Source organism: Xenopus tropicalis, chromosome 10 (assembly GCF_000004195.4).
Source record: "Xenopus tropicalis strain Nigerian chromosome 10, UCB_Xtro_10.0, whole genome shotgun sequence".
Classification (NCBI taxonomy): Eukaryota; Metazoa; Chordata; class Amphibia; order Anura; family Pipidae; genus Xenopus; species Xenopus tropicalis.
In genome coordinates, this window is record NC_030686.2 from 38142324 (window position 1) to 38168285 (window position 25962).

Consider the following 25962-nt stretch of genomic DNA (forward strand, 5'->3'; position numbering starts at 1 on the left):
TTTTACAGGAGGCAAGTAAAAGGTCATTTTTGATTGGTTGGTACAAGTGGGACCCAGCGCACACCTTGCACCTTTCTCAGCTCCATTGATTGTAAGATTCCCAGCCATAGCCATGTCAGAGGGAAATACTACAGATACTCAGCCCCGGGGGGGTGCCAGTAGTGTAATCAGCATGATTAAACCCGATTAAACCCGATTAATCCCCGCAAGCCTATTCCCATTGCCGCATCTCACAAACACTCCGCCAAGCAGACACACACCAGCCGGTACTATAGCCCCGCCTTTCCTTCATTCCCCGCCCCTAAACCATTCCGCCCGGCTGGTGACGTCACTTCCGGAATCTCCGGCTCTCCATTCTCTTTAGTGTTTGCCGTGTCCGAGTCTCCCCCCTTCCTCTTTCCGCCGGTCTCCTGGTACCGAGCCCCCGCTTCACTACATGGACTAGGGTGTGAGCGCCTTCCCTTCCACTCCCGGGCACACAGCAGGGACGAAGACAGAGAGAAGGTGAGCCAGCGGGGCTGGGTGGGAGCGGGGCTGGGTGGGAGCAGGCCCACTGGCAGGGGGGAGGGAGCGCCTACTGGGCAGGGACTTTGCAAAGCGCTGGGGCGTCTGGGAAATTGTTGGTCCCCGACTTGGATACTTCTTCTGTACCCACCCCAGTCTCTGTCTCACCCTCCACCCATATTCCTGCCCATTGTGCCCTTTGCACCCATACACCTGCTCACTATGCCCACTGAGCCCAAATCCCTGCCCACTGTGCCCTCAGCGCCCAAACCCCTGCCCACTGTGCCCTCAGTGCCCAAACCCCTGCCCACTGCGCCCTCAGCGCCCAAACCCCTGCCCACTGCGCCCTCAGCGCCCAAACCCCTGCCCACTGCGCCCTCAGCGCTCAAACCCCTGCCCACTGCGCCCTCAGCGCCCAAACCCCTGCCCACTGGGCCCTCAGCGCCCAAACCCCTACCCACTGCGCCCTCAGCGCCCAAACCCCTACCCACTGTGCCCTCAGCGCCCAAACCCCTGCCCACCGCGCCATCAGCGCCCAAACCCCTGCCCACTGCGCCCTCAGCGCCCAAACCCCTGCCCACTGCGCCCTCAGCGCCCAAACCCCTGCCCACTGCGCCCTCAGCGCCCAAACCCCTGCCCACTGCGCCCTCAGCGCCCAAACCCCTGCCCACTGCGCCCTCAGCGCCCAAACCCCTGCCCACTGCGCCCTCAGCGCCCAAACCCCTGCCCACTGCGCCCTCAGCGCCCAAACCCCTGCCCACTGCGCCCTCAGCGCCCAAACCCCTGCCCACTGCGCCCTCAGCGCCCAAACCCCTGCCCACTGCGCCCAAACCCCTGCCCACTGCGCCCTCAGCGCCCAAACCCCTGCCCACTGCGCCCTCAGCACCCAAACCCGCGCCCTCAGCGCCCAAACCCCTGCCCACTGCGCCCTCAGCGCCCAAACCCCTGCCCACTGCGCCCTCAGCGCCCAAACCCCTGCACACTGGGCCCTTTGTACCTAGTGCACCCCTGCCCTCACATCCTTCCCCAGTGGCCCCTCTATAGACCCTCTCAATGTTCTTGCTCCCATTGTGCTCCCTGCACCCACATCCTCCATCTGCAGTGTCTCTTGTTATACAGTTCCAATATGCTTTTTAGATGCCGCCCCTGTCTGTGCATTATTACAGTATTCGTACCCATGAGCTTTTTCCCTTCATACATATTTATTGTGCCCCCCGTACTGTCCATACCCTGTGTGCCTCCTGCTCTCTACATACCCACTGTGCCATTAAAGCTGCTGCCCCCCTCTGTACCTATCCAGTGTGCCCTCTGAACCAACATACCTGTGTAATGCGCCTCCATATTTAGTAAACTCTTTGCACCCCTATTCCAAATACCCCACTTTATAGTGCGTCTCACCTAGTGAGTGTGTCCGGTTCTGTGCTCCCCATTTCCGACACCCACTGCACACATTTCCCTGAGGTGGTGCGTTACATTATACGCTACATGCACAGCAATTACCATATTAAAGGCAAAGTAGAACCACCTCATACAAACACACAGTGATCTGTCAGCGCGAGGACAAGCTCCTGTGTAGTTCTGCCCTATGGGTGCCCTTCTACTGCTTTACCCAGACTTATAGGGGATATGAACCCAAAATGACACAATGCACAATTTGCTTAATTAACAAAAATGCCATTCTAAGCCACTTTCCAATATACATTCTTTAAAACCATTGTCAAGTTCTTTGCAAATGTAATTGCTAATAATGCATTTCTCTGTCCCATTCTGCACTGTAGCAGAAGTTCTTCTCAGCTGGTCTGGGTCAAAAGTCAGAATCAGCCGAGCAGAGAATATAAACAGCCAGACACACACTGCTTTCACTAGCACCTATATTTAGAGAACTTCAGAACAACTGAAGCTTGGTGTTTCATGTGTATTGGAAAGTATTTACATTTTCTATCCTTAAGCAAAAAGGCAACATATATAAAAAAAAGCAATTGGATAATTGCAAACTTCCCCTTGCTTTTTAAACATTGGGTAAGGGGACCTCTCGTCACCGCTTGCACAGTGTTTCCCATTGCAGCAACTCGCAGTGCCGCTGTGCTTATGGCTACATAGGCAGAACCCTTGCTCCCAAATGTATCTTTTTTTTTTTGTTGTTAATATAAAAAAGGGGAAATTCACGGTACAGTTTAGTTTTAGTTTGCAATCTTCCCTATTTTTATGAATTTTGGAAATCAACTCACTGACCCCCTCAGACAAAACCGTGTCTGAATAATCGTAATTTAATTTAACAAAAAAAAAAAAATTAGCAAAGACAACTTATGAGTTTTATAGTTGCTGGGGGTTGTTGACCCTAGAAACCAGATGGCTGTTTCTCCCAGCAGCGGTGGAAGAGGGCAAAATTTGATATAAATATGGCAGCAGGGCAGGGAAACGTTTCCAAAAAGTATACGTGAAACCATGGTAGCGGATTTCATGACAGAGGCTTGCGAGTACAACCACCAATAACCAATCAGATCCCTGCTTTCACTTTCTAACTTGGAGTAAGCTGATTGCTAATTGGTTGTAAAGTAATGGTGCATTTGGGTTTGTTAGACAGAAATCCTACACTAGGGTGCCTACGGTGGGCTCAGCTCCTCTGTGTATTCAATCTGCAGAGGCAGTTTTAGCAACACCATAAAATATTCACTGCACCAATCACTGTGCCTCCATTAATACCCCCCCCCCCTCCCCAGGGGCACTACCCATTCTGTCCATCTGTTGCACCCTGCAGATGAATTACCTGTATTCCCTCTGGGGCATAGCAAGCAATCCCATGTATAACTAGGGAGTCATAAATGTGTGGTATTCACAAAGCACAGGGCTTTAAAGGACATATCAACCAAATTATTTTTTTTTGCGTTATGAAAGAAAACTTAACTCCAAGCAACTTTCCAGTGTGAATTTATTGAACATTTTTAATGCTTTTAAAGTTATGTGTAAATGCAATTGCTATTGAAAGCAACATTTGCTGGACTCCTGGTTGTTACTTTTTAAACAATGTTGCAAAAGCCAGTCTCCTCCAGAAAGACAGGTCTGTTACATTGTTTCAAATGCCAGAGCCACTGTTGAAGAAAATAGAAAAGGACAGGGAAATGCTACTTCTTATAGCAATTATATATACAGATAAGGTAAAAACCATTGCAGATGAACGTATACTGCAAAGTTGCTTAGAATTATGTTTTCTTTTATTAGGCAAAAAATTGTATTTTGGGTTGGCTTGTCCTTTAATGCACTGCAACCAAATTTTGCCCCTGCCAGGTGGCTTTATGAATAGAATAGAGGCAGACTGATTACTGTTTATAAGGCTAATGCCACGTGTAGCGTGTTCTCGGCAAGCCGAAAAACATTTGCCAAGAATACGCCCCACTAATGTACAATCCTCCTACCTGTGCCTGCACCCGAAAGCATGGAATACGCCTGGGTGCAAACACATGTAGCCGATATCCTGCTAAAAACGAGAGACTTTGCATTTTCAGCGGATATCGGCTACATGTGCCTGCACCTAGGCGTATTCCATGCTTTTGGGTGCAGGTAAAGGTTGGAGGATTTTACAGTAGCGGCAAACGTTTCTCAGCTTGCCGAGAATACGCAACATGTGGCATTAGCCTAAGGCAGTGCTGTCCAACTGGCGGCCCGCGGGCCGCATGCGGCCCGCGACCCCCCTCTGTGTGGCCCCCCACCTGTCTGGCTGCTTTGATGGCTTACCTTTGAGTAAGCATTAAATGGTATCAGTACTGAGATTAACTGGCCCCCTGCATGGTTCTCACCTCAGATTCAGGCTGTAATCCTTCTGTATTGTTTAAACATGTAATCCCCTGTGTTTTTCACACCTTTTAATACCTGCATTGTTCACCCCCTGCAGTGTTCACACCTCAGACTGTGTTCACTTCTTCACATCTCAGACATAGGTACTGTAGGCAGAGTATGGCACACACAGGCAGCATAGGTCAGGGAGGGTATGGCACACACAGGAAGGGTAGGGCAGGCAGAGTATGGCACACACAGTCAGGGTAGGGCAGGCAGAGTATGGCACACACAGGCAGGGTAGGGCAGGCAGAGTATGGCACACAGAGGCAGCATAGGGAAGGCAGAGTATGGCACACAGAGGCAGGGTAGGACAGGCAGAGTATGGCACACACAGAAAGCATAGGACAGGCAGAGTGCTGCCTGTGTGTGCCATACTCTGCTTGCCCTATGCTGCTTGTGGGAGGTGAACCTGGCAGGGGTTTGTTGTGGGAGTTTGTTAGCAGTTGGAAATAGCCATTAAATTGTCCGAAAGGTGTGTAATTATGTACTGGGGGTTGCTCTGCTATCCACAGGGGAGGAGGAGGCATATGGAATTTAAGGGTATATCTTAATATGACATAATTCTATCACATATGAATGATGGTTGATATCCCCACAGTAAGGACCAAGCATTTGGGATTTTGCTGTGCTACCACCATTGTGATAAAATAGGTGTGGTTTGAAGTGGGTGTGGTTTCAAAAGGGGGAGTGGTCAAAACTGGCTTCCATTAGCGGCCCTCCACCATGTATGCTAGAGAAATTCCGGCCCTCGGCACCGTAGAAGTTGGACAGCACTGGCCTAAGGCAACCAAATCGGACTGATTACATTGCAGTCTTTTCTATTCCGACCCACAAATCAGGCTGAGCTTGGCCTCGTGAATTTCCAAATTACCCTGACCTGCTTGTTCTGTCTGTAACTGAATGAAGCAATTGCAAAGGGCTGCACTTCTGCTGCTACTCCCCGGGCAGCCAGTGACCTCCCACACTCACATCGGCACATCAGATTTACAGCCATGGCACACTGATTGGCATCCACTGGGGCTGCACAGTGATCTGCCTGGGTAGCCAGCAGTAGGGGCCTCCATTCTGCATTTAATGGTTTTATTCCCAATTAATAAGCATCAGTGTGGGGATCTCCTGTTTCTTCCTAATGGGTATCTATCTGCTGCTGTGTTTTTGCATAAAAATATTTCTCTTTATTATTGGTGATGTGGAGGCCCCTGAGCGTAATTTGCTGGGCAAGCCTGGGCCGACTCATATTTCCCCTGACTTCATCCTTTGTACAGTCTGATGCAGTGTTTCATGGCTCATTTCCCCTGATCGTTTCTTGCCTGATGTCCTTGTTATATGTTGGATCCTGTGGAAGATAAAACATTGTCCCCCTGTATTACCCTGGGAATGGCAACTGGATAAGCTGCCCTCCTGCAGCACCTACTTCATAGTCCTGCTGTCATTTTCTCTATTTCATTCTCCTCTTGTCAGCTGTGCTGTTTAAAAAATATTTACATTATACTGAACAAATGATTGCATGTATTAGAAGCCATTCCAGACTTCTCTGTATAACTCTTAATAATATCCTTATCATTTATAGTAGGGGGTACATTATCCCTTATAATACATAGGTAATACCCAGAATTCCCTGTATAGCTTAGCTTTGTGCTTTTGTAGCATAAATCCTTTGCTCGCCTGGGTTGCTGACTGTTATTTGAGCAGCAGCTGTAGATGCACTGATTGGACATTGTAGCTGATGATTTGTGTGTGACTGATTGTGTAAGGATGCAGTGCCTTGTATATGTGTGCAAGTTCATTTAGAGAGCAATTGAAAAAGCATAGTTGGAGTTGGATGCTCTCTAAGGACTATAATGTAACCTGTAATGTAAATATTCTGTTGAACAGCATAGTAATATCAGGTGTAGCTACAATCATAAAGCAGGGCAGGGCTGCTGCTTACAATGGGGATCAGATAGGATCTGTGCCACTGTGACAGAATGCTCTGTTATACAGATAGCTAGAATCTCAGCCATAAAGCAGGGCAGGACTGCTGCTTACAATGGGGATCCGATAGGATCTGTGCCACTGTGACAGAATGCTCTGTTATACAGATAGCTAGAATCTCAGCCATAAAGCAGGGCAGGACTGCTGGTTACAATGGGGATCCGATAGGATCTGTGCCCTGTTGCCCAGTTGCAAAGCTGTGGGTAGCATTGGAGCCCAGCTTGACATTTTTTAATATATTAAAACTTCTATATAAGTATTGTTATTATTTTGTCAGTCCTAATAATTGCAGTTCTGTGGATTCATAGCACTTGGTTCTGGTAGATCTTGTTTCCATTGTTTAAAAATAGTGAGGCACCCCATTCTGTTTTTAAGAGGTTCCTTTTGGAGAAATGAGGCAGCCCATGGTCTTTAATTGGAACGTATCTGGCTTTATAGATACTTTAGACATGCACTGTTACCCCCAGCAATAAAAACTCTCCCCTTTTTTTTATAAACAGCCCCCAAAATGACATACTATACTGTGCATGCCCGACTGATTTCTATTGGAGGCAGCAAGCATGCCCATTAGCAGCTCTTTGACCAACTTCCTATTCGAAGGGGAAGGAAGGCTGAGTATACCAAAGGGGCGGGGCTATATAAGGAAGTGACTGGTTTGTGCAGCAGGGTTTGGCTTCTACCTTAGAAGGGCATCAGACTCAGTATAGGGAGAGAGTTGCCATTTTGCAGACTGTTTATCATTTGCCTTTCTATTCTGCCCCATTTCAGCTTTCTTTTAGTATTCCCTCCTAATTACCCTTGCGGCTGCCGCCCTTTACTCCATTTATGTCCTGCTTGTGGCTCCTCTATTGCCAGTGGGCAGCTAACAGCCTGGCATTCATACCATGTATGAACATGTTCCCTTCTCTTGCAGGTAGCCCTTTCAAGCTTCACCGCACTGACTCAAACCGCACTGAACGCTGTTCTACCTGCAGCACTTGGCTCTAATGGACGTTAACATGTCTCAAGTTCCCAACTCGCCTGCCGCCACCCTCTCAGGGAGCCAAATCCTGAACAAGAACCAGCATTCTCCTCTACCCCAGCCTTTGAGTATTCCTTCTACTGCCAGTCCGCTGCCCTCTGAAAATGCAGGTAGACCTCTTCAAAACTCTGCTTTACCCTCTCCATCTGTCACATCCAGCAGTCCAGCTGCAGGTAAACCAGAGCCATTCCTTTGCCAAACTTACAAATGTTTTCTGTCGGCTAGCTAATGTTAATGCAAACACTGGGCATTTTGTCTGCTGCTGTGCCATGTGCTGGATAAAAGTGCCAGTCAAAATGCCCCTGTCCATCTGTCATCTCTACTTATGGCATTTAACAAAAAGCACCTTATAAGAGTGAATGCAATATATTTCTTAGGTTTCTGTTGACTTCAACACATCGTGAACACACTCTGTATTATCGGCCAAAGCTGTAGCTATGCAGGTTGTACTGTGGGGCAGTCTGTGCTCACTCCGCTGCCATATTTAATGGAGTAAATTCTCTTTTTGCTCCCTGCTAGGTGAACTTTGTTTCTATGTAATGGAAGCATTGCTTTGCCCACAGGGGCTATTCTTTACACAGGTATACCTTGTATAATTGCAGATATATGGATGGTTGAGCCTACACACATTTGCTGCATCTCCCCAGTTTCTGGTCTTTACAGCAAATGGCTTTATCTAATGGTTGTCACTGCCCACTACTCACCCATGGTGCCTTCCATTTAATAACATTAAGAGGTGACTGGTTGACAGGAGTATTTTGTCTGCTGCTGCTATGCAGCAAAAAACAGTGGCTGTCTGTGGCTAAATCCCATGTGTCCCATTCTCATTAAATCTGATAAAAATTAAAGTCATGAAATTGTTCAAATCCATGTTTGCCATGTTCCTGTCTCTTAAAAGAAGAAAGACGGATAAAATCTCTGGGTGGTGCCAAGTTGCAAACTGCTTACCTGCTACCCCTGGCTCCAAACAATGCACCGGCCTTGTGGTACTTAATATTCTTCCAGTTCTCCAAGGGTTCCACCCATCAAGCTTGGGCAAGTGCTTGTGCAGTACAGAACTTTCCTTACTGTACATGCATCTCATAGGGTAGGCACAAGGGGCACCTGGGAGAACGAAAGAAGATGGCGGCACTTGGAGAGCAGTAACCCAGGTAGCAATTAAGCCAGCAACCTGGAACCCACCTGTCATTTAACCTATCCAAGTGTGATGTATAACTTGTATTTGATCATAACTTTTCTTTCTGCAGGATCTAAACAACAAACGTTCCTCGTTGCTCACTAAGCGCCTGTATTGTCTCTTTTATTTCCAGTTTCTTCTAACATGGCAAACCCCAAAGAGAAAACCCCCATGTGTCTTGTGAATGAGTTAGCCCGTTTCAACAAAATTCAGCCCGTATATAAACTGCTGAGTGAACAAGGTCCGGCTCATTCAAAGGTAAGTCTCTACCCCTGCCTTTCCCCTGTTTGTCATTGAATTCCTACTCCCTGTGAATGATCATTGCAGACAGAAAGCTCCAACTTGTTGGCCTCAGCACCCTAGCTAAGGATGATGGGAGCTGGCACCCCGTATTATTAGTCCTAGTGCAGTAGTAGAAAGACATACATGGATACACACTTACTACAGCGCTGCAGGTTGCAGGCAGATTTTGGGAAAGGGCTGGAATCTGCAGAGAATTCTTAGTAGGATTTCACACCCCACGCTGGAAGAAAATACAAAGGTGACCGTTTTGTGTTTCTCATTCAGGTGTCCTTCCCTCTGTAACAATATGATGAACAGTAAGTAATCAGCACACTTATCATCTTTCTATAGGACTTTAAGTTGACCATTTTTTTTGTGTTTGCACCATTGCCTTTGTCTTTAGCTTCACTTTAGGAAGTTTTAGGCAATGCCCAATTAATTCTGAACAAAGTGCTATATGTCCAAATGAACATGCCCCCCTAAGGGAAGCACTGGTGCAGTTATGTGGAAACTGAATGATTCTTTGCTTTGCATTTTAATATCAGCAAGGGGCAGTGTGTAGTCCCATTAGTGCCCTAAACCAGCCATTTGTATATTAGGCAGCCATAGTTGCAGGTGCTGTTGCAGAGCTATGTAAAAACCCTGTACTGGGCCAAAGTCCACTTGTTAAATAGTTAAAAGGTGTATATACGTGTCTGAAAATATTTTATAGGCAATAAGGGTGTTTGTGTCATATGCATTGTAAGTTCAGGAGCAATTGTCAGCACCTGATTGGGCAGTTTTCATCAGGTCAGACTGCTGAGCCGCCCACTGTTCTGTTGTCTTAACCAAAATATACCATTGATCCTTCATTGGGAATGAGCATTATTTTGCCTATAGTTTGTCATCGTGACTTATGGTGCGTAATGGCTTGCATGTGCTCAAGCTGCCAACTGATGATGGAATCCTGCAATCGATACTGGGGGTTGTGCCCACCTGGAGTGGGGGAAATTGTTCATCCCTGGGCTAATGGTTGTAGAGTGCTGCATAATTGCCCCGTTACAGCAACCCATATAAACTAGTCAGCACCTGTATTAAATGTCTAGTGCAGTTAGTATAATGAGAGCAGATTCCTGATTGGTTGCTGCGGCAGCACAGGGGCAGACTTGGCATGACCACAACAAAACAAAAATTGCAAGTAAGAATTTGGTGCCCAGACTGGCAATTAGTAGGTTCTGGCAAATGCCAGAGGGGCTGCTGTAAGATGCCATAGACAGTCACTATTTATTGGGCTTGGGGGGGCTGTTTGGGCCTCTGGGTACTTGGAATGCCAGGGCCCAGGCCCAGACTGGCAATTAGTAGGTTCTGGCAAATGCCAGAGGGGCTGCTGTAAGATGCCATAGACAGTCACTATTTATTGGGCTGGGGGGGGCTGTTTGGGCCTCTGGGTACTTGGAATGCCAGGGCCCAGGCCCAGACTGGCAATTAGTAGGTTCTGGCAAATGCCAGAGGGGCTGCTGTAAGATGCCATAGACAGTCTGTGGGGGGCTGTTTGGGTCTCTGTTTACTTGAAATGCCAGGGCCTGTTTACTCCAGACCTGGTTTAGGGGGTGTCTAGAAAAGGGAATAAGGGTCATTCCCTAACTAAAAATCCTTTATTTTATTGAACGGACATGGATATCCTGGCTCTCTCTCTGGGCTGCTTGCCTGGCTCACTGGTTTTCGAGTCCTTCTCAGATTGGGATCTGAAAGCTGATCAAGGAGGGATGGCCTGCATGGAAAGAATCACATATGCGGTTATAGGGTCTGTTATCCAGAAACCTGTTATCCAGAAAGCTCAAAATTACAGGAAGGTCATCTCCCTCCGACTCCCTTTTGATCAGATAATTCAGTTTCTTTTTTTTTTTTCTCTATGATAATAAAACAGTACCTTGTACTTGATCCTCTAACATAAAACAAATCCATATTGGAAGCAAAACAATCCAATCAGGTTTATTTTATGTTTCACTGATTTTAGTTAGACTTAAGAGATGGTGATCCAAAGAATGTAAAGTCACCGGAAACTCCCAGATCTTGAGCGTTCTGGATAACAGGTCCCATACCTGCAGTCATGCCCGAGTTTTTGTAGTTGCCTTACAAAAGCAGAGTCCATAGAACAGGCCCAGCATAACACTAGCAGTAATGGGCAGTGCTTGTCAGGGATTAGCACGTCTTCATTCTCTCTAGTTGGCCATTGGCCAACATTGGGCAATGACATTGGCCCTTAACCTTTATGTTAAAATTAGTTCAGTATCCCCAGGGGACATTGAATACCAGCAGAAGACTGGGGCTGGGTAACTGCCCCTGTCAATATTATAGGTGCTATCCTATTCTGCAGCATGTATATTGGGGCCTATTTATTACGCTGTGTAAAATGAAATTTGCCACATTTTTATTTTAACACTGCATAATAAATCTGCCCCACTGTGTATAAGAGAACCATAACACAATTATTTAGTGGGTGATGTAAGTCCCCTATGCTAGTCTATCTGTATAGCAGCTCCCACTCATGTGTTAATGCAAAGAATGAATGTTCTGTGTCCAAAATAATCTTTCCCATACCTGTAGGTTATGTGCTCTTTCTTGGTTCACCCTCTGTAGATAATGCATAGACGCTGGTATTGCTCACTGACCAGTGTATAGGCCCCCCCCCCCCCCAATCATTTGGGAATGGCTATTTAATCAAGCCATTTGACTCCTTGTCTCCTGCTTCCCAGGTCATTCCACTAGGACGGTGGCAGGATTACAGCCTTCTTGAGAGAGTGGGAGAAGATCGCCCAAGACAAGTGGGTAATATTTATTATCAGTATATTTTATTCGCAACTTGTAAGGTTTTGGGCTTTGGCTCCCTCCCCTCTTTGCAAGAATCTGCACATATAAATCTTTATATCAGACCGGGTTTGCTGTAGGCAACTTCCTAATGTAGGAGACTTTTCCTCCAGCACACAAGGGGTTACAGCAATGTAAATAAAAGATGTTTTGTTGTGCAGCTCTCCGGCTTGCAATTGAAACTGCCTTACTGCTAGGGGCTAACTTCCCAGTCTGTACCCATTAAACATATTCACAGTGTTTCAAACAGTGCATCCAACTGACTTACAAACCTGGAGGGGAACTGACTGTATTTCAGAATGACAGGAGTCAACAACTACAAGGCCACAATATTGACCCCCGCAGCTGTGTTACTGCTATATGTTATTGACTCATTGCTGCAAGCTGTGGCTGTGATTGCCATTTATTGAGTATGAGGGCATAGCTTATTGTGTGCCCAGAACATTCCTTCTCTGTATATTTGTATTTATACATATGGGAGGGAGGTGCCATATTGTTTCCCTTAGACAGTACAGTATGAGGGTTCAGCTTATTGTGTGCCCAGAACATTCCTTCTCTGTATATTTGTATTTATACATATGGGAGGGAGGTGCCATATTGTTTCCCTTAGACAGTACAGTATGAGGTTACAGCTTATTGTGTGTCCGGAACATTCCTTCTCTGTATATTTGTATTTATACATATGGGAGGGAGGTGCCATAGTGTTTCCCTTAGACAGTACAGTATGAGGGTACAGCTTATTGTGTGCCCAGAACATTCCTTCTCTGTATATTTGTATTTATACATATGGGAGGGAGGTGCCATATTGTTTCCCTTAGACAGTACAGTATGAGGGTACAGCTTATTGTGTGCCCAGAACATTCCTTCTCTGTATATTTGTATTTATACATATGGGAGGGAGGTGCCATAGTGTTTCCCTTAGACAGTACAGTATGAGGGTACAGCTTATTGTGTGCCCAGAACATTCCTTCTCTGTATATTTGTATTTATACATATGGGAGGGAGGTGCCATATTGTTTCCCTTAGACAGTACAGTATGAGGGTACAGCTTATTGTGTGCCCAGAACATTCCTTCTCTGTATATTTGTATTTATACATATGGGAGGGAGGTGCCATAGTGTTTCCCTTAGACAGTACAGTATGAGGGTACAGCTTATTGTGTGCCCAGAACATTCCTTCTCTGTATATTTGTATTTATTGTATATATGGATCAGCGCTTCTGTACTGGTTGCACAAGTAATCTAATTGCCCCTGAACATGAACCCCTGAAGAATTGGGAGTGGCCACTTGCAGTCCCGCTGCCAATAGCTCCACCGTGTGGTTTGAGTGTTGGGATGGGGGAGCACACTAATGACAGAACCATTATTACTGCTGTTCATATAAATGTATTTGCAGGTCTCTGAGTAACCGTCTCTCTCTCTGTAGATGTTCACAGTGCAGCTCACTCTAGGGGACCAGTACTGGGAGGCCGAAGGGACGAGTATTAAAAAAGCTCAACACGCCGCTGCCGCCAAAGCCTTGGAGGGGACAAAGTACCCCAAGCCTACAGTCCGCCCTGTCCGCGGTGAGAGAAAATACCCAGGTACAAGTTTACAGCCTGATACGGAATGTAAACATGTACTGCTTCCTCTTTCCCATAGCCCTCAACATGCGAGCGTAAGCCTCACCGGGAGGGGGGCAGACCCTGCCATACTATAGTATATAAAGGCTAAACGCGCCTATCTAATCCGTGTGTGAGCTCTGCAGCTCATTTAACCCCCAACAGATTCATGTTAAGACTTTATGGATTTTCTAAGATTTATTTGTGGGTTGTTTTCCCTTTGCAGATAGCATCACGCCAACGGTTGAACTTAACGCACTGTGCATGAAACTCGGAAGGAAACCCACATACAAACCATTGGATCCCTACACCGGGATCCGCTCGGCTTATAACTACAATATGCGAGGCGGAGGTTACCCCCCACGGTACGTATCTTTCACTAGTGCCCGTGCACTCTGCACATTGGTGTAAGTCATGCATTTCTGTTCTTTCACTGGTGCCTTTTATACACGGTACTTAGTGTTAGCAAGCCATTTATTCTTTCATATGGGTCTCGTATACATTACATTGTGTGGCTGGTTCCTCTACACTGAGCCCCCTCAGGCCTTTTGCTAGCCAAGCTTCATGGTGGCATAAAGTAGCATTTTCGCTGGTACAGTCATGGTGCATTTTACACCTTAATTCTGCTTTACTAGGCTGTGCAACCAGCCACAAGTCCCAAACATTCCTCCACACAGGGCCTCATTAGATCCTGACCAACCACAAGCCCCTAGCATCGCTCCACACTAAGCAACATTAGATCCTGACCAACCACAAGCCCCTAGCATCGCTCCACACTAAGCAACATTAGATCCTGACCAACCACAAGCCCCTAGCATCGCTCCACACTAAGCAGCATTAGATCCTGACCAACCACAAGTCCCTAGCATCGCTCCACACTAAGCAATGTTAGATCCTGACCAACCACAAGTCCCTAGCATCGCTCCACACTAAGCAATGTTAGATCCTGACCAACCACAAGCCCCTAGCATCGCTCCACACTAAGCAACATTAGATCCTGACCAACCACAAGTCCCTAGCATCGCTCCACACTAAGCAACATTAGATCTTGACCAACCACAAGCCCCTAGCATCGCTCCACACTAAGCAACATTAGATCTTGACCAACCACAAGCCCCTAGCATCACTCCACACTAAGCAATGTTAGATCCTGACCAACCACAAGCCCCTAGCATCGCTCCACACTAAGCAACATTAGATCCTGACCAACCACAAGTCCCTAGCATCGCTCCACACTATGCAACATTAGATCCTGACCAACCACAAGCCCCTAGCATCGCTCCACACTAAGCAACATTAGATCCTGACCAACCACAAGCCCCTAGCATCGCTCCACACTATGCAACATTAGATCCTGACCAACCACAAGCCCCTAGCATCGCTCCACACTAAGCAACATTAGATCCTGACCAACCACAAGCCCCTAGCATCGCTCCACACTAAGCAACATTAGATCTTGACCAACCACAAGCCCCTAGCATCGCTCCACACTAAGCAACATTAGATCCTGACCAACCACAAGCCCCTAGCATCGCTCCACACTAAGCAACGTTAGATCCTGACCAACCACAAGCCCCTAGCATCGCTCCACACTAAGCAACATTAGATCCTGACCAGTCACAAGCCCCTAGCATCGCTCCACACTAAGCAATGTTAGATCCTGACCAGTCACAAGCCCCTAGCATCGCTCCACACTAAGCAATGTTAGATCCTGACCAGTCACAAGCCCCTAGCATCGCTCCACACTAAGCAATGTTAGATCCTGACCAGTCACAAGCCCCTAGCATCGCTCTACACTAAGCAACATTAGATCCTGACCAACTACAAGCCTCTAGCATCGCTCCACACTAAGCAATGTTAGATCCTGGACAGTTACAAGCCCCTAGCATTGCTCCACACTAAGCAGCATTAAAATCTGACCAATCACAAGTCCCACCTTTTCAGTTACTACATGCTTGTCTTCACCCGCAGGTACTTCTACCCATTTCCTGTGGCTCCTATCCTTTATCAAGTGGAATTGTCCATTGGAGGGCAGCAGTTCCATGGGAAAGGAAGGACAAGGCAGGCCGCCAAGCACGATGCCGCAGCCAAAGCACTAAAGAGCCTACAACACGAGCCTCTCCCTGACAAACCAGCGGTATGGGTCACCTGCATTCAGATTCAGGGCAACAATAGATATTTTGTTACTGTTCTTTTAAGTGCAAAGCCCTATCGTTTTCCACTGAGGGGATTATGCATAAATGGAAATTTAATTTACTTCAAGAGTAATTCAACATGCTTATGTCCAGCTTCTTTTGTATGTAGTGCCCAGCATGCCTTTATTCCCCTATGGCTGCATCACTTCTCCTGCAGTTTAACCCCTGCCCACCCAGCTCCATCTTCCTTCCATCAACATAAGTTTTCATCAATAAAATTAGCTTGTTTGGTAAGGTCACCAAATGAGTAAATCGTTCCTAGATATGCCCACATTGATCTGGGCGATATTGGACACGGTAGAAGTAATGCAAGTCATCTGGGCAAGGACCACATCAATGAGCCAATCCAGACTCGGTCTAGAAGATTCTTCAACACTGTTTTTCATATTTCTGTAACGTTATTGTAAGCCAAGGGGGCCCTGACAAATGCTGAATCTCAAAGTGTGGGCTTGAACTCTTTTTAACTGGAACAGTTAGGAAGCCCCTCTGCTCTAGCTCTGTCCTTTACCAACATGATGAGCAGCTCCCTGGCCCTCATTTTTATACCAGTCCCAGTCATATCTATGCATAATGGCTTGTGCTTTGCTTTGTATGCCGTTCTAGCATGTCAATACGTGCTCCTGTGTGTGAGGCTTCTTGCTCGCTGTGCTGTGCTTAGCACCCTAGGAACAATAATCTTCAATTTCTTCCTTTTTCTTTCCTTCTACTTCAGGTGAACGGGAAAGCGGCAGATGAAGAAAATCTTAATAAATCTGAAATAAGCCAAGTGTTTGAAATTGCACTTAAACGGAACATGTCTGTGAATTTTGAGGTAGGTTTTTTTCCCTTGTTTCATTTCCCTTTTCTGTGACTGAGATCTGTGGCACACAGAGACCATGGGGTATAGGATTCTTCATGAAGAGGCAGGGCACTAGAGAGAGAGAGAGAGAAGACTCCTCTCCAGCTGCTATACCCCTCTACCTTAGCCTGAGAGTGCCAGTGCCAGTGTCCTTAAGGAGACGGACCTCCTTATTCTCTAATTGAATTCTGTAGCCAAACCTTCTCGGGTATGGCCCGTGTAGGGCCATACCCGACCAATATCTGACCTGAAATTTGCCAGATATCGATCGGGCAGGTTAAAAGATTCAGTCTGATCGGGCACCGCATCGGCTCGTTGATGCGGCCCCCGGACCGACTGCCCCGTTGCCGCCATTATAATTTGATTGTTTGGCCCCAGGGCCAAATGATCGAATTAGCCTACATGTTCCCCGAAATCGCCCACCTGTAGGTGGGGATATCGAGTGAAGATCTGCTCGCTTGGCAACCTCGCCAAGCGAGCGAATCTTCACATGTAAGGGCACTTTAAGGGTCCATCTAGTGTGGCATACCCTGTTAAGACTCCTAGGGAGTGAGCAACACAGCATGGCAGACCCTAAGGCTTGACTTTATCCGGTCAGTGCTGTCCCAGCTACTGGGATTGGTATGGCCGCTGCATCACTTTCCCATGTGGGAAACCATTGGAGCTCGGGAAGAACCTTTGCGTTTCATACTTTTATGGCGCCTCCTAGTGTCAAATGAAGAAAGAGGCTTAATGTTCATTACCAATAACAATTGTAATTGGACTCTGTAATATTCCTCTTGCAGGACCTTCTTACAGCTGTTTTACACAAGTTACTTGTGTGCTTTTGCCCTGCTTTATATGTACTGTGGTCCCTCAAGGATTATGTTCTGGAGCAAAAGTATTTGGTTTCCTATGCAATTTTGAAGCTATGGCATGGTGACTGATTGTACAGTGTGTGTAAATATATGTTTGTGTAACCCAGCCATTGGCTAAAAGTGACCCTGTGCTATTGTTGAACTAAAAAAAAGTCTGAAATCCACATTGAATATTCTCCCTCATTCCAGGTAACCAAGGAAACCGGCCCTCCCCACATGAAGAGTTTTGTAACTAAAGTAATAGTTGGTGAGTTTCTGGGTGAAGGTGAAGGAAAGAGCAAAAAGATATCAAAGAAGAACGCTGCTATATCCGTGCTAGAGGAGCTCCGAAAACTGCCCCCTCTTCCAACAGTGGAGAAAATGAAGCCAAAAATCAAAAAGAAAACAAAGTCCATTGTAAAGGTAAGTGAGCAGGACCTGCCATTCTGATTGGATGCCCAAGATGGGACTGAAGCAATGGCACATTTATACTTTTATAGCTTTAGCTGTTTATAGGAAAGCTGTTGTCTTATATACAGAACGCAAGGTTTGCTCAGTCGTCTCCCTTCCCTTCACACACCTTCACCCAAAATTAGTTCAGATTAGGCTCCGTTTATTTACCTCCTTTTTTGTTTTGTATATTTTATTACAGGGCACAATTACATTGTATTAAAATGGAGAGACCAAACATAAGCTGCAGCACAGGTGTCCGTTTTTGTTTCCCAACCCCATAGGTTACGAATCCCTGCATCTAAAAGTATCCGTCAGGCCTGCAACTGATGTTGGTTCTATAGCAACCACATAAGTACTATTATTACTAGTACTATGTATAATATTGACCTTTTGCCTCCAACAGGGCACTGAATATGGGAGTCCTTACGCCTTTTGTTTATATGTACAAGTAGGAGCTGCCATATAGCATTGTATGTAGGGAAGTGAAGCTTAGCCATTTGGATCATTTGCTACATAAACTTTATAATGCTTTTTAGAATATCTTCCTTTTTTACCTGTTATTCACACAGCTTCCTACTAGTCCTGAATATGGTCAGGGGATGAACCCAATCAGCAGGCTGGCACAGATTCAGCAAGCCAAGAAAGATAAAGAACCCGAATATATTCTCATCACAGAGAGGGGCCTCCCGAGGCGCCGGGAGTTTGTCATGCAGGTAAGGTGACGAGAACGTTCCTTCCCCCTCCTACCATTCTTACCTGTTGGCTTCTCCCACCCTTTTGCTAATTGCTGGATTCTGTTTGCAGGTTAAAGTAGGGAATCATTCAGCCGAGGGCATGGGCACCAACAAGAAAGTCGCCAAAAGGAACGCTGCTGAAAATATGTTGGAACTTCTAGGTTTTAAAGTCCCTCCACCTCCCCCAAAACCTGCACTCAAGACTGAAGAAAAGGTAAGTGCCCTCTAACCTCCTATGCCACAACTGTAGGCTGGCTATCCAGACTGTACCCTAAAGTTAAAGGGTTCAGTTTTAGTATGTTATAGAATGGCCTTTTCCTAGTACTCCCAGCTCGAGTCTTAGCCATAATATGATTGGTGAATGATAATAAACCCGGCAATCGAGTTTAGAGACTGTAGAAGAACCCGATAGATAAAGCTGAAATGTCACCGATACAGATTAGCAATAATATCTTGGGGTTTATTCCATATATATATATATATATATATATATATATATATATATATATATATATCTCCAATAGAATAACCCATAGCAACTAATCAGTTGTTTAATTTCACTATTCTTGCCTGCGCTTGGGCAGTTAGCACTGATACATATATATATGGAAAGAATGCACTGATAACGAATGTAATGAAATGGTTCAATGCACAGATGCTTTATGGGAATTTTTTTTTTTTCTTTGTAGCTCCCTTTGAAGAAACCAGGAGATGGAAGGAAAGTGACCTTTTATGAGCCCGGATCAGGAGAAGATACTTCTAACAGTAAGCGCCCACACTTCTAAGAAATAGGGATAGTTTCCCTTTGAAGTGCTGTTCCCTCATAAGGCTCATGTTGCTGTTCCTTGTGACCCCTTTCCTATTCCTGCCAGCGCTGACAGACCCATCACCTTCCCCTCTTCTCTTACAGATAACAAAGATGACGAGTTCCGGATGCCTTTTCACAGCCATCAGCAGCTTCCTGCGGGAATCCTCCCCATGGTCCCTGAGGTTGCACAAGCGGTTGGGGTTAATCAAGGACTTCACACCAAAGAATTTAACAGGGTGGCCCCCAACCCGGCCAAGGCAACTGTGACCGCCATGATAGCTAGAGAGCTGCTGTACGCGGGCATCTCCCCAACGGCTGACACCATCCTGAAGAATAACAACAACGCTGCTGGCCTTGTGCTTCACGGTCCATTTACCCGGCCCTCTGAGCAACTAAACTATCTCTCTAGAGTCCAAGGAGTAGAGGTAAAAGGCCCAGTACATGCAATAGAGCAAGAACTGACAACATCAACACAGGACTACAACTGCCAGCAATAGGGAAGGATGGGAAATGCTTTTTTTTTTTTTTTAAATATTCTGTATTGTAGGTATAGAACTGTACCTTAAGTGGTCCATAACATATATGGAAAATTCCTCAAACTGGGGTAGCAAGATGGTTGTTTACCCCTTTTCTAGATACTAAGGGGAAGAAGCTTTGTTTCTGCAGGGTACTGAGTTTGTATTTCCATACATTGTATGCTCCCTAAGGTAAAAGTTATTGCTGCACCTGCTTTAAAGGGGAACTTAAAGAATTTGCCTATAAATAATACACCCTCTGTACCAGGGCAAAGAACGGATAGCCCATTAGTAGAGAAGATAGATGCCCCAGTAGCTCCCCATCTTTTCTGTTGATTCCCATCATGAGTTCTATACTGCTGTCACCTGAGCTTAGGGACCCACTCATAGTACAAGATGGGCAGTTAGTTGCTCTGGGCTGGTACAGTAAGTCCAGTATATAAAATACAGCATTTGCAGCCATTTTTTATTCTTGGCTTTTGTTTTTTAAAGCATTTTTTGTCGCTTTTTTTTTTTTTTTTCTTAGGTTGAATATAAAGACTTTCCGAAGAATAATAAGAATGAGTTTGTCTCTCTCATAAACTGTTCTTCTCAACCGCCATTAATCAGCCACGGCATTGGCAAGGATGTGGAATCCTGTCACGATATGGTACGACTTGATTGAATTAATTAGCTCTGCACGTTATATAGGATCCTGTGTTTGGCTCTGAAGGTGATAAACCTGTAGCCCTCCGATGGCAGGGCTGTATGGGGTGCTTTGGGTGCTGTCTTAATACCCTCATACCCATATATTTCCTCCCTAATAGAGGTGTGAATAGTATATATATATATATATAACTGTACTGCTAACTGGTTTGGTTTCCCACTCTCATTACTCATTACACAATATCCCTACAGGGAAATAGAATGCATTGGCCTCTGTGTATCAGGCTCCTTCTGCTGAGTAGTAGTGGGATTCTGAGCACTGGTTTATTAGTAATGGAAGTGTCAATAGTTGACTCCAGGGTTAATGAAACATACTATAGGTTTTGTTGGGCCCATGTAGTGTAGCCCCCTGTGGGTCACATGTTGTAACAACAGTTAATCCAGTTGCCATGGCCTTGCTTGTTCATCCAGGAGTTAATATTTTCCATGTTTTCCCTTTAAGGCTGCATTGAACATCTTGAAATTGCTGTCTGAGCTGGACCAACAAAACCCAGAGATGCCCAGAACAGGAAATGGACCAATGTCTGTGTGAGTTCTGATTTCTAGTCTCTGATTGGGTAATACACAACCCCTGCTCCTTAAAACAGCCCATATCGGCTGATAATCAAAGGCAGAGAATTGTAGTGGGCGGGCCTGGCAATCTGTAGGGGCTGATGTAAGATACCATAGATCAGGGGTGGCCAAAACGTTGATTGTGGTCCACCAGTCGATCCCCCATGGATTTCTGGTTGACCGCATCGAAGCCGGAAAGTGCGGCGGTTCAACGCATTTATAGGGTATGCGTACGTACGTGGAGAGGGGCCAAAATATGACCGCTGGGGGAAAAGTCTGGGCACCCCTGCCATAGTCTATTCATTGGGCTCTTAGTCCAGACCCAGCAGTGAGGGTGGCAGTTGCCATGCCTGGCTATTTGATTTGCTATCCCTAGCTCTCGGGTAGAGTAATATGCACATTTAAGGGACATGTCAACCCGAAAAATAATTTTTTGCATAATAAAAGAAAACATCATTCTAAGCAACTTTGCAATATACATTCATGACAAATTTGTAATGGTTAAAGATATTTGTATATATAATTGCTATTAGAAGCAGTGTTTGTCCTTTTCTATTCTCTGTCCTGGAGGCTCCGACTCAATAAAACAATGTAGCACAAGGCAGCAGGGTGACTGACCTTTGCAACTTTGTTTAAAAAGTCATAACCAGGAGTTAAGCAAATGCTGTTCCGTTGGAATCTAATCTAGAGAGAGAGAATCTGTATATCAGTACAGGTATCGGACCCCATATCCGGAAACCCGTTATCCAGAAAGCTCCGAATTACAGAAAGCCCGTCTTCCATAGACTCCATTTTAATCAAATAATTCAGAATTTTAAAACTGATTTCCTTTTTCTCTGTAATAATAAAACAGTACCTGTACTTGATCCCAACTAAGATATAATTACCCCTTATTGGGGGCAGAACAGCCCTATTGGGTTTATTTAATGGTTAAATGATTCCCTTTTCTCTGTAATAATAAAACAGTACCTGTACTTGATTCCAACTAAGATATAATTACCCCTTATTGGGGGCAGAACAGCCCTATTGGGTTTATTTAATGGTTAAATGATTCCCTTTTCTCTGTAATAATAAAACAGTACCTGTACTTGATCCCAACTAAGATATAATTACCCCTTATTGGGGGCAGAACAGCCCTATTGGGTTTATTTAATGGTTAAATGATTCCCTTTTCTCTGTAATAATAAAACAGTACCTGTACTTGATTCCAACTAAGATATAATTACCCCTTATTGGGGGCAGAACAGCCCTATTGGGTTTATTTAATGGTTAAATGATTCCCTTTTCTCTGTAATAATAAAACAGTACCTGTACTTGATCCCAACTAAGATATAATTACCCCTTATTGGGGGCAGAACAGCCCTATTGGGTTTATTTAATGGTTAAATGATTCCCTTTTCTCTGTAATAATAAAACAGTACCTGTACTTGATCCCAACTAAGATATAATTACCCCTTATTGGGGCAGAACAGCCCTATTGGGTTTATTTAATGGTTAAATGATTCCCTTTTCTCTGTAATAATAAAACAGTACCTGTACTTGATCCCAACTAAGATATAATTACCCCTTATTGGGGGCAGAACAGCCCTATTGGGTTTATTTAATGGTTAAATGATTCCCTTTTCTCTGTAATAATAAAACAGTACCTGTACTTGATCCCAACTAAGATATAATTACCCCTTATTGGGGGCAGAACAGCCCTATTGGGTTTAATTAATGTTTTATTTATTTTTTAGTAGACTTAGGGGCTGATTTACTAAGACACGAATTCGAATCCGAATTGGAAAAATTCCGTTTGGAAAACGAACATTTTGCGACTTTTTCGTATTTTTTGCGATTTTTTTTCGGCGTCTTTACGACTTTTCGGAAATTATCACGACTTTTTCGTTACCAATACGATTTGCGCGAAAAAACGTGAGTTTTTTCGTAGCCATTACGACTTGCGCGAAAAAATGCGAGTTTTTCGTAGCCATTCCGAAAGTTGCGCAAAATCTGGCGATTTTTTCGTAGCGTTAAAACTTGCGCAAAAAGTCGCGCCTTTTTCGTAGCATTAAAACTTACAAGGCGCGACGTTTCGTGCAAGTTTTAACTCTACGAAAAAATCGCGACTTTTCGCGCAAATTTTAACGCTACGAAAAAATCGCCAGATTTTGCACAACTTTTGGAATGGCTACGAAAAACTCGCGTTTTTTCGCAAAAATCGTATTGGTAACGAAAAAGTCGCGATAATTTCCGAAAAAATCGCAAAATACCGATCATTACGAAAAAAAACGCAATCGGACGCATTCGGCCCGTTCGTGGGTTAGTAAATGTGCCCCTTAAGGTATAGAGATCCAAATTACAGAAAAGATTCCTTATCCAGAATACCCTTGTTTCCGAGCATTCTAGATAACGGGTCCTATACCTGTATATACTTTAAACTTTTCCTATTTTTATATAAGCTACAAATACACCGTAAGCTGTAAATGGAGAGTAGCTGTCCTGTGACCTACATTCTGTTCATAAATACTTCTGTACAGTGTCTGTAGGCCAGGAATGCTGGGAGTTGAAGTTCAGCAGTTGGTGGCTTCCTGTTTGGTTTGGGGTCTGTACCTCAGTGTTGGTTGTTCACACTCACACACACACACACACTTCCAAACAAACAGGGTACCTGGACTGTGTTAGCCCGTGTGTGTGTGGGCCAATCCCTACTGATCGTATGTAATGTTATGATGCAGGCTGCACACTTAACCCTTTCTTTAAACAAGGTTTTGTTCTCCTGCAGATGTGTAAAACCCGAAATGGAAAGTGATCCTCTCCTCAAACCGGCTAACTCAAACACCTTGGGACAAACACTGGACAGTACAGCCTGATACAGGCCTTCCGGCTGAGCCCGATCCTAAAAGCACCGAAGAAAATCAAAACGTCCTCGTCACTTAGAGTGCTTCCACCATCGCCATTTACCTCTCGGCACTGTATAACCAGAGAGCAGGGGTCAGGGTGGCTTTTTAGCTGTTGTGAAGTCTGAACCGTCATTGTCATTGGAGGCTCCCCATAATGCACATACACTTATGGCAGGTATTTGGGTTATGGACGACCTCTGGTTGCACATACCTGCCAATAGTGAATGGGGAGGGGGGGGGGGGCAGACATTCATGAACAGCTAAAGAATCACCCTAAAATGGAACAGTCTCGGTATTACTAATGTTTTTTTGTTTTGTCTAGAGACTCGGTAAATACAATATTAATTGTACCCAGCGGCCTAGAATCCTCAACACATTTCATGTACTGATCAGATCATATCCTCGCGTGTGGTTGTGTATATGTATCTACAATATGTCTTTTTTTTTTTTCCTCTTGTTTTATACCATGCTAGTTATTAAACAATTATGTGCTGTGCCCTACACGGATGGGGAAAGGAAAAACGTTGAATTAGAAAAAAAAAACCATAGTAGTAAAATTTTCATTTTTTAGGCATTTTATTAATTGTATTTTTATTTCTCTTTTGTTTTGTGTATAAATTAAATTGATGAGAGTTTTGTTTGTATGTGAGGCACGCCGGCTATACGGCCGCACTGCGGGATATGATCGAGCGATAGTGTTACCGATTTGATTTTCTTTGGGTGCTTTCAGATGTTTAATTACATATCCATGTGGGGCCGAGAAAAACCCGCCTCTGTTTATATATAAAACTGTGTTGCTTTAGATGTTGTGTTTATTGCGCCCAGGAACGTGCGCAGTAAGAAATAATAAAAAAAAAAAATCCCCGCCTATGGTAAAGCACGATCGCCTCGCAAAGTTTCAGTAACGCTTTTTGGTTCATTGTTAAGCCAGAATTTTTTTCTCCCCATGGATTGTAAGTAAAACGTAGTGTTTGTCCTATAATAAATGACTAAAAATGAGATACTGCTCGCTCCGCCAGTTCTTATCGTATCCCAGAAAGGGGGGTTGTTTCTAAGCTGCCCATACACCTTAAGGTTACAGATATATAGAAACATTGGGGTAACAGTCACCCCGCTATAGTTCCAGGGGTACCCAGGGCACAAATAAGCACTCACCCCAAATCTCCCCCTAACTGGCCTTCAGGCTGGGCCCCCTTAGCCCATAACAAGGTTACAGATATATAGAAACATTGGGGTAACAGTCACCCCGCTATAGTTCCAGGGGTACCCAGGGCACAAATAAGCACTCACCCCAAATCTCCCCCTAACTGGCCTTCAGGCTGGGTCCCCTTAGCCCATAACAAGGTTACAGATATATAGAAACATTGGGGTAACAGTCACCCTGCTATAGTTCCAGGGGTACCCAGGGCACAAATAAGCACTCACCCCAAATCCCCCCTAACTGGCCTTCAGGCTGGGCCCCCTTAGCCCATAACAAGGTTACAGATATATAGAAACATTGGGGTAACAGTCACTCTGCTATAGTTCCAGGGGTACCCAGGGCACAAATAAGCACTCACCCCAAATCCCCCCTAACTGGCCTTCAGGCTGGGCCCCCTTAGCTCATAACAAGGTTACAGATATATAGAAACATTGGGGTAACAGTCACCCCGCTATAGTTCCAGGGGTACCCAGGGCACAAATAAGCACTCACCCCAAATCTCCCCCTAACTGGCCTTCAGGCTGGGCCCCCTTAGCCCATAACAAGGTTACAGATATATAGAAACATTGGGGTAACAGTCACCCTGCTATAGTTCCAGGGGTACCCAGGGCACAAATAAGCACTCGCCCAAAATCTCCCCCTAACTGGCCTTCAGGCTGGGTCCCCTTAGCCCATAACAAGGTTACAGATATATAGAAACATTGGGGTAACATTCACCCTGCTATAGTTCCAGGGGTACCCAGGGCACAAATAAGCATTCACCCCAAAACGTATCCTTATTGGCCATTATTTTGGAAACCCCAGGTTTAATGGATGACCTCAGAGTAAATTCTTAGCCGTTGAAGACTTTCAAAGCTATATAATAAGTCACTAAGTTTGCCCAAGAGCAAAAACCGATTCCAACCAATCAACAAAAAAAGCAAACATCAGTTGCTATGGGTTACTGCTCCTGGCCAAACTTAGTGCATTTTATGACAAATAGGGGCAATAGTCATACGTACCAT

At 45.1% G+C, this 25962-nt stretch overlaps 1 protein-coding gene across 7 annotated transcripts; it reads left to right on the top strand.

Moving 5' to 3' along the window:
* The first annotated feature begins 299 nt into the window (after positions 1-299).
* On the top strand, positions 300-24756 carry stau1 (staufen double-stranded RNA binding protein 1). Of its 7 annotated transcripts, none has more exons than XM_012971772.3 (16): positions 300-504; positions 7226-7506; positions 8644-8768; positions 11528-11596; positions 13065-13221; positions 13466-13604; positions 15211-15376; positions 16147-16245; positions 17319-17531; positions 18131-18274; positions 18366-18509; positions 18985-19060; positions 19206-19528; positions 20145-20267; positions 20766-20851; positions 23640-24756. In XM_012971772.3, exons 2-16 carry the CDS (start codon positions 7299-7301, stop codon positions 23725-23727), a joined length of 2160 nt encoding a protein of 719 aa, XP_012827226.2. In that variant the 5' UTR covers positions 300-504; positions 7226-7298; the 3' UTR covers positions 23728-24756.
* Positions 24757-25962: the final 1206 nt, after the last annotated feature.